Raw genomic sequence first — 14,079 nt, forward strand, 5'->3', positions numbered from 1 at the left:
TTACACATAGTAAACACTTTCAATATTAGAGGAAAACCCATTTTGCAGGATATTCCTGTTCTTAAGATATCCACTGCTGGCTTGGGGTTATATTAGCCCTGGGGGCAATTTCCCTTCATCTAGACATTAAATCTGCTGAAGCCAAAAGAATTCTGAATTATGAGGCTCAAATCCTTAGCTCTATCCCTCAAGAGTGATGAAACCTTGAGTAAATTTCCTTATTTTTAAGTTGAAGAGTAGCCCAGCTTCCCTGAAAGTAGTAAGTAGTACTGGATCAACTGGACAAGGCATGAGGGGCTGGCAGGTGGTTACACACGCTTGGCATCACTTTCTTGCAGAAAAGTGCTTGGATTAGGGTGCTTTCTGGAACAGGCTCAGGCATGCTACTTCAGGACCACAAATCGGTCCACAGAGGCTAGAAGAGTCTAGGTCCTCTATTACCTATGAGCCATGGCAGTGGTCAATTACTGAGGCACCACAGTACCACCTAGTAGACATAACAACCCCTCTCCCCCAGGTGTTAAGAAAAGGCTGCCATGTCAGAGGTTTAGAACACCTTGATCACCTACTTCAACAGCTGATCAGTCAGAGTTGGAGAGAAACCAAACACATCCCCTCTCTTTTTTAATATTAACAAATACAAGCAGCAGAGATGGCCAGTGGCTCTCTGCTATTTCCTAAGGGAAAGCCAAAGCACCCAGCTGTGCCTCTGGCCTTCCTCTAACTGCAGGGCCTGCCTAGCTCCTCCTCAGGCAGAGTTTTGTTCCATCCCAACTCCCCAGTCAGGATGCGAGGCACATGATTGCTGGCAGTGGGAGGAATACTGGAGTTCCAGCTTCTGCTCTTTAAATCTCAGCCAGGATGTGGTCTCTCATGTTCTTCTACTAGCTTCCCACTTGCCCTGGCCCAGAAGCCAGGAGGGCCTTTACCCACTCCCACAGGAGCAGGCAGTGCGACCTCAGTCATCTTCAGACGACTCCTCTTCTGCCTCCTTTAGCCACTGGATGAACCTCTGCAGCTGGAAGAAAGTAGAGTGGGGGCTGCTGACGGAGCCACCCAGAGCCCCCCCCCCCCCGCCCTCCTCGGTGGGGGCTGCTGACGGAGCCGCCCAGAGCCCCCCCCCCGCCCTCCTCGGTGGGGGCTGAGCTGCCCAGAGCCCCCCCCCGCCCTCCTCGGTGGGGGCTGAGCTGCCCAGAGGCCCCCCCCGCCCTCCTTGGTGGGGGCTGCTGATGGAGCCGCCCAGAGCCCCCCCCTCGGTGGGGGCTGCTGACGGAGCCGCACAGAGCCCCCCCCCCCTCGGTGGGGGCTGCTGACGGAGCCGCACAGAGCCCCCCCCTCGGTGGGGGCTGCTGACGGAGCCGCACAGAGCCCCCCCCTCGGTGGGGGCTGCTGATGGAGCCGCCCAGAGCCCCCCCCTCGGTGGGGGCTGCTGACGGAGCCGCACAGAGCCCCCCCGCCCTCCTCAGTGGATAAACAGCTTGAACAACCAGAGTCCCAGGGACCAACCAACCTGCTGGCCAAGGGCCAGGAAGCCAGACAACCACCATGGTGAGGACAGCCTGACTCACCTGCTGGTTCTTACGCAACTGCTGGCCCCTGTCAATTGTATCCCTTTGGCTGTACCAGCTCAGGATGGTTTCCTCAGCCAGGATCTCCAGCTGGTAGAAAGCCATCAGAACCTGCAGAAGGCCAGCAGAGATCTCAGGGACAATGCAGAGTCCAGCAAGATATAGTGGATACCAGAGGAAGGAAGAGGAGGTAAGAGCTCAGAACCTTTCTCTACCAGGGTCTCAGCTTCCTTCTGAGGAAGCCTCCTCCAAAACAGACAGGAGTATGCTGGTCTCTGTGGCCCTGGGACAGGTACAACTTCTGTAACTATTGCTGAGTAGTGCTTTGCACGTTCCCAGGGCCACTTCCTAGCCTGTCCACGCTGTACTGTCCCCGCGACACGCACAATACCAGGGGTGGACAGTGCTGTACCAAACTTCATACTGGGTTCATGTCATTCTGTTTTGTGTCATTCCATGGAGGTCATCAAGGCCTGTTTCAAAGCAAATGCAGGAATATGAAGCTTGAGGTGGTATTCACCTTGGCCACAGAAGTACCAAGAGCTTCATGACCCAGGAAAAAGTCCTCAATGGCTGCCAGTGCTTCCAAATGATCAGCTGCACGCTTTATGTAGTTCCTAAAAACAGGGCTCCAGGCCTTGAGCAGCTATGGAAGAAAGGAGAATGGAGCTGCAACATATTCTTGGGCATGTGCCTACACTTGAACAGCAAAGACAATCAATACTGGAAACATGCATTTTTCATGATCTAGGAAGACAAGAGAGAGATGATACAGGCCTTGTGGTCACGTCAGGGAGACTTAGGAATTGTTAGCAGTCAGGGTTGGGGAAAATGAGGTTCCCCAGGGAAGGTTGGTGAAAGGGGGTCAGATATGGATGCTGCCTCAAAAGAAAACCTATTCCCAGACTACGGGTTGATCTCATTCCAGGTCAAATAATTTACAGTCAGTCTGAAAGTCTAGGTCTCTTCTGGATACACCTTTGAGGTCTGGTACGGTCTGAAGCCTGGAGTCTCGAAGGCCACTCAGTATTGAACCTAACTCAACTCCTCTAGTCCTACCAAGGCTGCTCCAGAATCCAATCTGCTTCCAGAGGTGAGAAGAAACAGCGAGTAACATAATATCCTACAACAAGACCTTCTCTACTCTTGGTTCCTTTTTAAGTCACCACAGCAAGGATGTGTATCTGCCTCCACCCAACCCCTTGTACGCAGCCCCAATCTTTGCTCACGGGAAGCAGCAGGGCACAGTAGCGGTTTGGGTCAAGCAGGGAATCCATCTGTTGCAGGGGGAACTCCAGGACCACGTGGCTCAGTACGTGCATCACTTCATTTAGGCTTATGTTGTAGGCGTACCTGCAGGGAGACTGTGGTGACGCCAGGGCCTTCCCTGGCCCTTTCAGCACGCTATAGCACTGACTCTGGCAGGACACGGGAAGACGAAGTCAGATGGAACAACATGGAAGGGGAGGATTTTGGAAGGAGGAATCTATGCTAAGGCGAAAACTTAGTATTCTCCTTGCTCCAAATACTACTGGCTTTGTCCACTTGGGATGCCAAGGGAACAGGTTCCTATGTGGGGGAGAAACAGGGAGAACCTCTATTTGCTTGGGATTACCCGAGGAGAAGAAAATAGGGACTGTGGCTCTTACTTGAGAGAGTTGATCTCTAGGATTAGATTGTCACAAGAAATGTTCTCCTCCTTGCCGCGCTGCAGTGTTCCAAGGACTTCATTCTGGAACACTAAAATAAAAGCAAGAATAAGTTTGTGGGCCTACATCACTCCAGAATGTGTCTGGCCATCTCGTCCTGACTTTATACCAAACCCTTCCTGGGAGGAACACAAGTCTATGGCTAGTTGATCCAAGTAAAGAGTAAACTGGAGATTTTCCTTTTTTGTCCCAAGACACTGCTTGCTCCCGGGCCATGCACCTTTGATGTCATCCATCTGTGGGGAGCCTGCCCGGCTATCCAGGTCCTCAGAATCCATACTTCGCTCACTTTCAGTTTCACTCTCTTCTTCCATGTTGATTGTGACTCCTGATAATCCATAAACATTGAGAAAAAAGAAAAATAAGGAAAGAGCCATTGATAGAGACTCATATATACTGCCCACAAAAATTAGGGGATATATTATAGCTTCATATTCATTTTGAAATATCCCCTAATTTTTGTGAGCAGTATATATGCCCAGTCTGCATGAATAAAGCAACAGTGGACAAGTAGCCTGACTCTGAAGTGTTCACTCTCTTTCAAAATAGTCTGATTTAGAGAAGGTGTGTGTGTGTTACAGGAATAAGGCCTAGCTCACCCCATAGACTCTGCTGTAGTTCTTCTTCTTCTTTCATGTTAATGTCTGCAGCTTTCCAGAGGTAGCCCTGGCCTGCAACTCCAACTTCTGCTGGATTGTAACCTGGAAAGGAACGAATCTTTAGCAGAGACTCAAGACAAGTCCCAATCCCTCCAGGAGGAAACACGGGTTTTTGTATGGGGCAGAGACACACACAGATGCCCCACACCTGCTGAATCTCACACCTTTCAGCTTCACTTTCTCCTTTTCTTGGTCAGCCCCAGAATCATCACTGAACTGGCTATCATCCTCATCTTCCTCTGTATCTGGAGGGTGCAAAGAGATTACCGAGCCCTCAAGCAGTGTGATGTCTGGGCCCACTACCACCTAGGGAAGAAAACAGGAGTGGGTGGCACAGACTCATTAGTGTGTTGTGGAAAAGTACATCTTGACAGTGAGGGTGACAATGAGAGTTACTATGCCAAGTGGAAGGCAAATGAACCCACTGGATCTGGACTCTCTATTCAGGCTGGATTACAGTTGGACAGAGGCCCCTTCTGGCTCAGCATGACCACTCCTCAGTTTGGGGCCTGTGTGCAGTATGTGACAGGTTCTCACCTGGGAAGTGAGGACACAGCGTGGCTTCAATATAACTTGCTCCTTGACCTCAGCATTGTCACAAAGCAGAGACTGATAGATTTGTGCTCCAGCAGCCACTCGAACACCCTGCCACAGGTAGGCCTGATCCAGCACCACGTTATCACCTGGCTCAGGACAGGAAGGACTTCTGGTCACTCAGGGCTCAACTCCAGACCAGGGCCATTCCTGGAAGACACGGCTGACTGACACTAGCACAGCTCTCACCCAGCTCAAATACTCCATCCCCCAACTCACCAGAAATACCCTCTTCCCCAGTAAGCCCAGGCTTTAGAGTAGAACATTGCTCAGCCTGACCATCCTCTACCAGGTTTACGACAGTTACAGACTATCACATAGGACTTATGAACCTGAAAACCTTTAAGATTTCTGGGGACCCCTAGGGCCCAACAACCTTATTGGAATAATGTCTATATCTATTCTACCTCTTCTTGTACATTTAGAATTAGAATCTTATTGTTGTTTTTTAAAAGGGGAAGTTCCTTTAAAGTATCACATTCCTACATCCAAAGTGAGTCACCAAGAGTTAACCAGGCAGTATGATATAGTAAACAGAACACTAAACTTAATAATCAGAATATTCAGATTCAAGTCCTAGTACTGCCTCTTATCAGCTACAGCTGGGGAGAGACAACCTCTTTGAGCCAGTCTGCTTATCTATAAATGGGATAAATATCTACTTCACAAAGTTTTAGTGAGGATTAAATGAAATAATACATGCAAATGGTCTTTGTAAGCTGTAATGCACAGATGTTATTATTGCATGAAAATTAGCCACTTGGACCTGAATATGAATATAGGGACCCTGTAATGTGAAGAATCATCCAGTAAGAAGCTCAAGGCCACAAATTAAAGCATTACTATTTTTATATCTCTGCTCCCTCCTTTATTAAGGTAGCCTCTCTAGTTCTTTATTCTCAAGGACTATTCCTCTGTTTCCTTTTCTGGAGACTTGGGCCTCCCCAGGTTGCTGCTCCTAGGATGGCTGGCTTGACTTCCCCACCTGTGCTCACCAATGTGACAGCCAGGGCCAATGACACTGTTGGTGATAAAGCAATTGCTGCCAATGACGGTGCCAGAGCCCAGAAGCACATTTTCCTCCAGGATGCTGCCATGGCCCAGGCTGACCTCAGTCCCTCGGTAGATGTTATGCCGGGAATGAGTGCAGTTCTGAGTTGTGTTGTCAGTGAAGTTTGCCTCTGGGGTGAGAGGGTAGACCCATCGGCGGATGACATCAGTGCAGACAGCTGCATACATGTGTAGGTTGGAGACGCGGGCACCATATTCCCTAGTTGTCACGTGCATGTGGATCTGGTTCCCTAGGATCTGAATAAGGACAAGGAAGCAAGCAAGCAAGTCACCCTAGCAAGCAAGAGAGGAAGAACACCCCCAGGTATAACACTTCTCTTACCTTCTTAAGTTCCCCTCTGCCTCTCAATGTCATAGCCAAATGGCCTGAGACTTCTGTGTACTGCTTGCCCCTTACCCCAGCTATTTTCCTCCCTCCTAAGGCTCAATAAAACACAAAAGAGAACCAAATATTATCTACATGAGATAAAATCTTAGCCCTCATTTAAAGAAGCATTGGGAGCCTTTTCTTACCTCTTCATTCACTAAGAGGCCTCGCACAAAGTCATCCCGAGTTTGGTAGTCAAAGTTGTCTGTAAAGAGTTGAGCTACCTGTGGAGGAAAAAGCAGACCGGGGCAAGGTTAAGTACTATTCTCTGGAAGCAAAGATAAGCCCTAAGAAACCCTATGACAGTGACATGGGCCAGAATCCCCAACAGGCTCCCAATATTGGGGTCATGATGACAGCAACTATTTGCTGCAGAACAGATAAGAAAAAGAGGGAGAAGAAACACACCCTGGCATTCTAGGGGGAGTAATACAACCTCAGAGTTCTCCTCTCTGACTTGCGCTCCTGGCCCTGAAGGGCTCACCTGAGGAGAGCAGATGCTGATATGACAATCCAGTAAATCGTAGCGAATCTCCACTCCATCTCCACTGCCCCCAAATAAGCTCTGTGGAGAGAAGTTACAAGGACTTTAACCTGTCCTTCTTGCTGAATCTTGTCACTTTCCCAACTTAAGGAACCCAGATACCCACACACCAGAGGAAAAGAAAACCGTCGAAGTCCTTGGGTCTTCTGAAAATGGAGAACCTGATTTGTGGTACTATCCACAGCCACTACCACATTGTCCTCATGGCAACGAGTTGGGTGACTGGGGGATGACTCCTTGAAGATCATCGTCATCACAGATACATTTTTTTCTAGCTTTCGCCTCAACCTACAAAGGATAGGAGAGAGGGCCTTAAGGCACTGCTGGTCCAAAACTGTTGTCCCCACTATTTTCCCATCCTGACCTGTGTTCCTCCAGGGCTCTGGAAACATTGATGTTTGAGATGACGTCCCCATACACCAGAAGGAAGTCAGAGCGCACCAAGGCCTTGGCATCAACATCACGGAGAACATCCCCCAGTGATCGATATAGCTCTGACGTCATTATTCGAACCACATTGAGGGATGTAGGGCGGCACCACTTAGATTTTCTAAAGGAAGTGGGTGAAGGGAATGAGTACATCAAGCATAAAGATCATGTAGTGCTTACTTGTTTTTCTCCCCCATTTAACACTGATACTCCTTCTTTATGGCTTTTTTGGGTTCCGGCCAGCATCCTCAACTTCAAAGAGATTTACGAACTATAATTAATGGTTTCAGCATCCTCTGCTACCAGGCTTGTTTTATGGGTCAGAGAAACATGGTTATTTCCTCTCCATAGCCTGAACCCTGTGCCCAAACATGGATTTGAATTCAAAATGCTGCCGAGACTTAGGATACACAAAGTTTCCTAGGAATACACTTTTCTTTTTCCAAAACTCAGACCAAATTGAGGAGCTGTCTAATGGAGACTATGCTAATATCCACGTCTTTATTTCCTAAGCCTCCATGAATCTTGACGTTTACTCTTTTTCAAGAATATTTCACCAAACATTTGTTAAGTGCTCAGTATGTGCTTGGTGTTAAGCTAGGCACTGTGAATGCAAAGATGAGGAACAGCTCATTATTTAGAAGCTCAGTGGAAAAACAAACATGTTACTCTTACAAATTCCATGGTGGAGCCATTAAATAAAAAGCAAAACCCACTGGGGCCAAAATTTAAGAGTCAGAAAAACCCCAAAGTTATTCTTTAATCTTCATCACAGTTTCAGCTGCTCACCTCCTAACAAGTTAAGAGAATACCCTTAGACTTTATCATAGGATCCAAAGAGACATTATCCCCTCACAATTTCCCCTTATTTAGTTATATTTATCGTAGGAAAACTAAGAAAAAATGGTGAAACAAGGAAAGAAAAATTACAGGGCCTTACAGTAAGTGTTCCTTGATCTGAGCAGCCTTCCAGCAACAAAAGACAAAGGTTTCCTGTACACCTGTGGCAGTCAGAAATTCCAGAGTGTAGTCAATTAGTGCCACGTTGGCCAGGGGCAAGAGGACCTGGAGGGCAGGAGATGAAGTCTTTCTTTTAGATTTTATTTATTGATTTTTAGAGAGAGAAGGAAGAGAAAAAGACGGAGGGAGAAGCGGGAAGCATCAATTCATCGTAGTTGCTTCCTGTATGTGCCTTGACCAGGCAAGCCCAGGATTTTGAACCGGTGACCACAGCATTCCAGATTGACGCTTTATCCACTGCATCACCACTGGCCAGGCAAATGTGAATGAACTCTTGAATCTGGGCCTCTGTGAACCATTCTTTCTCCCACTACAACCAGAATTTTCACTACTATATCACTTTTTCCAACAGTATAGTTTTATCTTTCCAACTTAAAAGTAATCAGGCTTCTGCCTTTAATGTTTATAGCATGCTCTAAGCATTAGAGTCTAAAGTGTTGCAATCTGGATATAGTAAGGATAGAATCTAATTGCTTAGCATTAAACACAGAGCTGCTATAGAATAGGAGACCACCTCTGGAAAAGGAGAATACTGGAAATCAGTAATATCTCCAGATATTTAAGCATCACTAAGGCCTTTTCCCCATAAAATTTCCTTCCTTGATCCCTTTTAAGAGTCCAGGTCTAGCCAACCTCAATCACCTGTCCAAAATGAACAGACCTTAGGCTTTCTGCTGGGAGAGAGGAGTTAAGGATTTTCTCTGAACTGAATACAGTTCTCTCTTTTTGAATGAGGGATGGTTCAATGACCCAGCAATCCCCAGGACTAGCTCAGTCCAATTCCCTAATGTCCAGACCAGGGATTTCCAACCAGTGTGCCCCAACAGTGTGTGTGTGTGTGTGTGTGTGTGTGTGTGAGAGAGAGAGAGCGAGAGAGAGAGAGAGAGAGAGAGAGAGAGAGAGATAGGGACAGACAGAAGGGAGAGAGATAGAAGCATCAGTTCTTCGTTGTGGCTGCTTAGTTGTTCACTGATTGCTTTCTCCTATGTGCCTTGTTGGGGGTGGGCGGTGGGGGGAACTACAGCAGGGCAAGTGACCCCTTGCTCAAGCCAGTGACCTCGTGGTCATGTCTATGATCCCACGCTCAAGGCAGTGACCTCCAGGTTTTGAACCTGGGTCATCCACATCCAGCCCCACGCTCTACCCATTGCTCCATCGCCTGGTCAGGCCCAAGAATTTTTAAAACATGCAACACCTGACTATTTAGTCAAGGGCATGGACCTCTTTTCTCTTAGATTGTCAAATTTGAAAAATGACAGCAGCAAACACATAGCTGAATCAAGATCATACCCCTTTTTTTTGGTCGGATGGCAAAAAATATATTTTTTTGGTGTGCCGCAGAATTTTAATAATTAGCTTATGTGTGCCCTGAGATGAAAATGGTTTTAAATCACTGGTCTAGACAACAAGACAGAGGCTGGTGGTAACCAGCCACTAAACCGGTTCTATCCTCCTTTAAGACAGGTAGTACTGGCTGTCATTAAAACCTGGAAGGGAGAAAAGCACACCGTACCAAGATCCAAAACAGCTGTTAATACGGGATCAGACTAGTCTGCCTTTTTTAAGGCATATGACCTCCATGTTGTGGGCAAAAGGAGGTGCCCTTTCACCCAAGGACCTCTTTTTTTCCCCCTCCGTTTATCTTTAGAGGGCGTGCAGCCTTCTCTTGGGGCGTTGAATTCCCGCATGTAGGCTTCTCACAAGCACTGTTTCTACAAGTTAGTCCTCTGCATGCGTCCCAAACCTGAGGTAGACAGCACTACCTAAGCTGCCAGCCACTCCCTTGGCCAGGCACTCATCAGGGCTTTAGACAGTCTGTCTGCCTTCCTCCTAACCAGGTAAACCCGATTTCAGGGAAAGAGGCTGGATACACGTCCTCCCAGAGCACGCCTCCCTAGGCAGACGAAAGGATCAAGAGCTCCAGCCCCAGCACGACGGGCCCTCTGGCTGCTCTCGCGCACGGCGCTCACCCGAGGCTGGTCCTTGGAGATGGGGAAGAAGCGGCGGTCGAAGCTATCTGCCACCAGAACTGCTTGTAGGGGCGGCGGCGGTTCCTCCTCCGCCCCTCGGGCTCCCCCAGCGCCGCCACCGCCTCCTGGCCCGCAGACATTGCGCTTGGCGGCCCGACTGGACACCGCACCAGGGGGAACCACCACAGTAGCCGCCATCTTCTCTCACGGCCACCACTTCCGCACGAAAACCGACACCGTACGCAGTAGAGGACAAAAAGGACTCAGTACTCTAAACGCGAAGCACTAATAAAGGGAGAGTGGGAGGAGACAAGGAGAGAAGAGTGCGCACGCGTCTCACCTAGGCGCCCCGCTGTCAAAGGGCTCAGCAGCTGCGAGCCAGGCGTGGGTCTCGGCTGCCGCGAACTTGACCTCTTGAAACGCTGAAGGTGATGCACCGCAGACTCCACCTGCTAGTAGGCCTTCATTTGTTCATGAACAAACTGAGATTCTTGCAAGATAATGAGACTTGTGGTCTCTGCGAAGGGACCAGATCCATTAGGAATATATAATCTTCCCCGTCCCGAGCACATTAAAAATTGTACTCTTCTGTCATTCTAATCACCTAATATGACCCGGAACTTTGGTGAGTTCTAAACCAAGTCAGATATGCCCAGTGGTGGGACTCAGCGGGTTCCCATCGCTTCAGCTGAACCAATACCTGATTTTCTGTTGAGTTCTGAGAACCAGTTGTTAAAATGGCACTTGTAACCAGAGTTCTAAGATGGGCACCTGGGCAGCTGCCCAACGTGGAAATCACAAATTTATATTCCTCACTCTTTTTTAACGTTCATTTGCACAACAGCGTATTCTAAGCACCCCTAGTAGTGTTCATTCCATCCATAGGTGAATAAAATTTGATGAACTATGCTGGTAATATTTATTTATTCATGTCATTAAACTCATTATACCTTTGACAAAATACTACATTTTAATTCCCTCACGTTTGTTACTTCAGTAAACAAACATATAACATAAAGAGAAAAAGTGCCAAACAGCCAGGAGATTTGCCAAGCTATCATTGGAAATATCTTAACAGTTTTATTGTTGGTATTAGTTGATACTTTTTCATTAATATTTTAAAACTCTTATAATCTAGTTTTGTGTACCTCTTTAATTGTTCTTATTTAAGTATTAGATGCATGGAATTAACTACCTGTTGATGCATCTTTTTTTTTTTAATATTTAAAACGTTCATTAGGGCATAGAAGAGGTTGTTAAATTATTTGAATCCCACCATTGGACATCTCCTTCCTGCAGGTGATGTAAGGTACCAAAAAGCTATAGAATTAATATTAATATTTTAGGAAGCTTAAAGAACATTTTATTAATTTGGGCTAGGCGTGCAGAAAGATTTTGTAAGTGTTATTTCTATGCTTGTGTGATTAGCATCAAAACCAGGATGGCCGATGGCATTGTATTGTAAATGCAGAGGGGAAGGAGAGTTGGATTCTCTGACCTCCCCCCACACCTATAAGGAAGCGAGTAAATAGCTAGCCAGGTGCAGGAAGAGAAAAGATTAAATTAAATCTTTTCTTATATTCATGGGACATTTACAGGCATTTGTCCCCATGGAAACTACCCCTTCCCTCCTGAAAGCATGTAATGTATGTATCTCTGGACAAAGGAATAGCAAATGAACACTAGAAAATATAGGAATGTCTTTTAATATGTAAAGTAACATTTTTACCATTGTATTACCTTGTAAGTTTTAATATGTAAAAGCGTCTTTTTATGAATCCTATAGATGTTATAAACTTGCTAATGAATTGTGTCCCATCCCCCCCTTCATCCTTTTCCCAAACCTGAATAGGTGAAAACAAAGGTTATAAGCTTATGCCGTGATGTCAGGCTTTTTCCCTGCCCATGTATAATTAAAGGTATATAACCAGCCCCTAGAATATTACAGACACATACGATTTGGGACTGCTGCCCCATGTAAGATATATGCGGCTGGCATATTTAATAAATTTCCTCCTTTAATAAAACTCTTCAAAACTCATCTGGACTTGGTGTCTCTATGAAAACCCGCGGAATTGAGGATTGGGTACTTTAACACAGGGAACTTACTACCTATATAAACACAAAATGTGGTATAATAAGGCAAATTCACTTGAGTGCTGATGTGGCCAAGGATGATGCAAGCATTATCTCATTTAATTCGTCACTTGTCTCTGCGAGAACATTCATTCATTTAACAAACATTTCTTGAACTCTACGAGGGGTTACGATCACCCATCTAGTAAGTGGAAGACCTAGTATTAGTTCTCGATTTACGTGACTTCATGTTCTGCAATTTTTCTGCCAACTTGTGTGGGTGATAAAAATTTCTATTTCATGATGTCTTCAATTATTCATTCATTCAGCCTACCAGCATTTACTGAAACCCTACTCTGTCTCAATCCTCGTGAGACCAAGGAATCTGTCATTTCTTCCCACTACTAGTTCATGATAGCGCTAGGAGAAAACCATTTTTTAAGGATTTTGGTAAATTTAGCCTGGAGAAGGAAAGTCAGAAGTCAACTATGTAAAAGGTTTTAAATAAATGAATGTACATTGTTGAGGAAGGTATTAGACTGTCCTACAAACCCACAGGCGGAAAGAGAAAAGAAAGGTGATTAAATAGGGGTAGTGATTTGCCTGTTTGCATGCGTGTGCCCCTGTGCGCACCCACACACACATCCATGGAAGGGTGAACTAGTCCATGGGTGGAGTAGGAATGAGGATGGGTGAGGAAGTAGGTTCATTTGCTGAAATTTTTTTCTGTGTGTGACAGAGACAGAGAGAACGACAGACAGGGACAGAGAGACAGGAAGGAAGGGAGAGAGGCAGGAAGCATCAGTTCTTAGTTGGGGCACCTTAGTTGTTCATTGATTGCTTTCTTATATGTGCCTGGGGGGAGTGAGGCTGGTGGCAGTGCTATAGCAGAGCAAGTGACCTCTTGCTCAAGCCAGCGACCTTGGGCTCTAGTCAAAGACCCTGGGCTTCAAGCCAGCGACCCTTGGAGTCATGTCTATGATCCCAGCTCGAGCCAGTGACCCTGCATTCATACTGGTGAGCCTGCTCACAAGCTGGATGAGCGATGAGTCGGCACTCAATGCAGCGACCTCCGGGTTTCAAACCTGAGTCCTTTGCATCCCAGTCCAACACTCTATTCACTGTGCCATCACCTGGTCAGGCCAATTGCTAAAATTTTTAAATGACTCCTTGAACCTCTGAAAGTGATGAGTGGTAAATTCAGGCCTTATTCTGTAGACAGCTGATTAGATAAGGTTTTAGTGAATGATCTCTGGGAAAATCTCAACTTAATTTTTTTGTTTCAAAACTTAATCAACTCAACAACAAAATAAACAAAAATGAGCAAAGATTTAAAAAAAAATTTAATTTTAATGGAATTTATTGGGGTGTCACTGGTTAATTAAATTATACAGATTTCAGATATACAATTCTATAACACATCATCTATCTCCCCTTGACCCTCCTCTTACCTTCCCTACTCCCTTTCCCTCCTGCAGTCCCCCCACTGTTGTTCCTGTCTATAAGTTTCTTTTTTCCTTTGCTTAATCCCTTCACCTTTTTTACCCGGCCTCCAATCCCCATCCCTTCTGACAGTTGACAGTCTGTACTTTGTATTTATGAGTCTGTTTCTATTTTGTTTGTTTATTTTGTTCATTAGATTCTACATATAAGTGAAATCATATGGTACTCGTCTTTCTCTGACTGGCTTGTTTCACTTAATATAATAATCTTCAGGTCCATTCTTGCTGTCACAAAAGGCAAGATTTCCTTCTTGTTTCATTTTGTTTGTTTTATTTTACAGCCAAGTAGTATTCCATTGTGTAAATGTATCACAGCTTTTTAATCCATTCATCTACTGAGGGGTATTCAGGCTGCTTCCAAATCTTGGCTATTGTAAATAACACTGCACTAAACATAGGGGTGCATATATTCTCTTGAATTAGTGTTTCAGGTTTCTTTGAATATATTCCTGGAAGTGGAATTGCTGGGTAGCAAAGGTCTTAAGTAGACATTTCTCAAAAGAAGATGTATAAATGACCAATAAGCACATAAAAAAAATGCTCAACATCACTAATCATTAGGGAATTAAA

General features: G+C 45.8%; 1 protein-coding gene across 1 annotated transcript; it reads right to left on the reverse strand.

Annotated features, from left to right (window-relative positions):
* Positions 1–591: 591 nt before the first annotated feature.
* Positions 592–10,192, reverse strand: EIF2B5 (eukaryotic translation initiation factor 2B subunit epsilon). Its single transcript, XM_066347003.1, has 16 exons — positions 9,932–10,192; positions 7,882–8,006; positions 6,877–7,062; positions 6,623–6,800; positions 6,453–6,533; positions 6,115–6,192; positions 5,526–5,838; positions 4,474–4,619; positions 4,101–4,242; positions 3,877–3,978; positions 3,498–3,605; positions 3,218–3,308; positions 2,798–2,921; positions 2,089–2,214; positions 1,569–1,679; positions 592–1,018 (listed from the first exon to the last, which is right to left on the reverse strand). Exons 1-16 carry the CDS (start codon positions 10,127–10,129, stop codon positions 959–961), a joined length of 2,169 nt encoding a protein of 722 aa, XP_066203100.1. The 5' UTR covers positions 10,130–10,192; the 3' UTR covers positions 592–958.
* Between the last annotated feature and the right edge of the window lie 3,887 nt (positions 10,193–14,079).

The sequence above is a fragment of the Saccopteryx leptura genome, chromosome 8 (genome assembly GCF_036850995.1).
Source record: "Saccopteryx leptura isolate mSacLep1 chromosome 8, mSacLep1_pri_phased_curated, whole genome shotgun sequence".
NCBI classification, from domain to species: domain Eukaryota; kingdom Metazoa; phylum Chordata; class Mammalia; order Chiroptera; family Emballonuridae; genus Saccopteryx; species Saccopteryx leptura.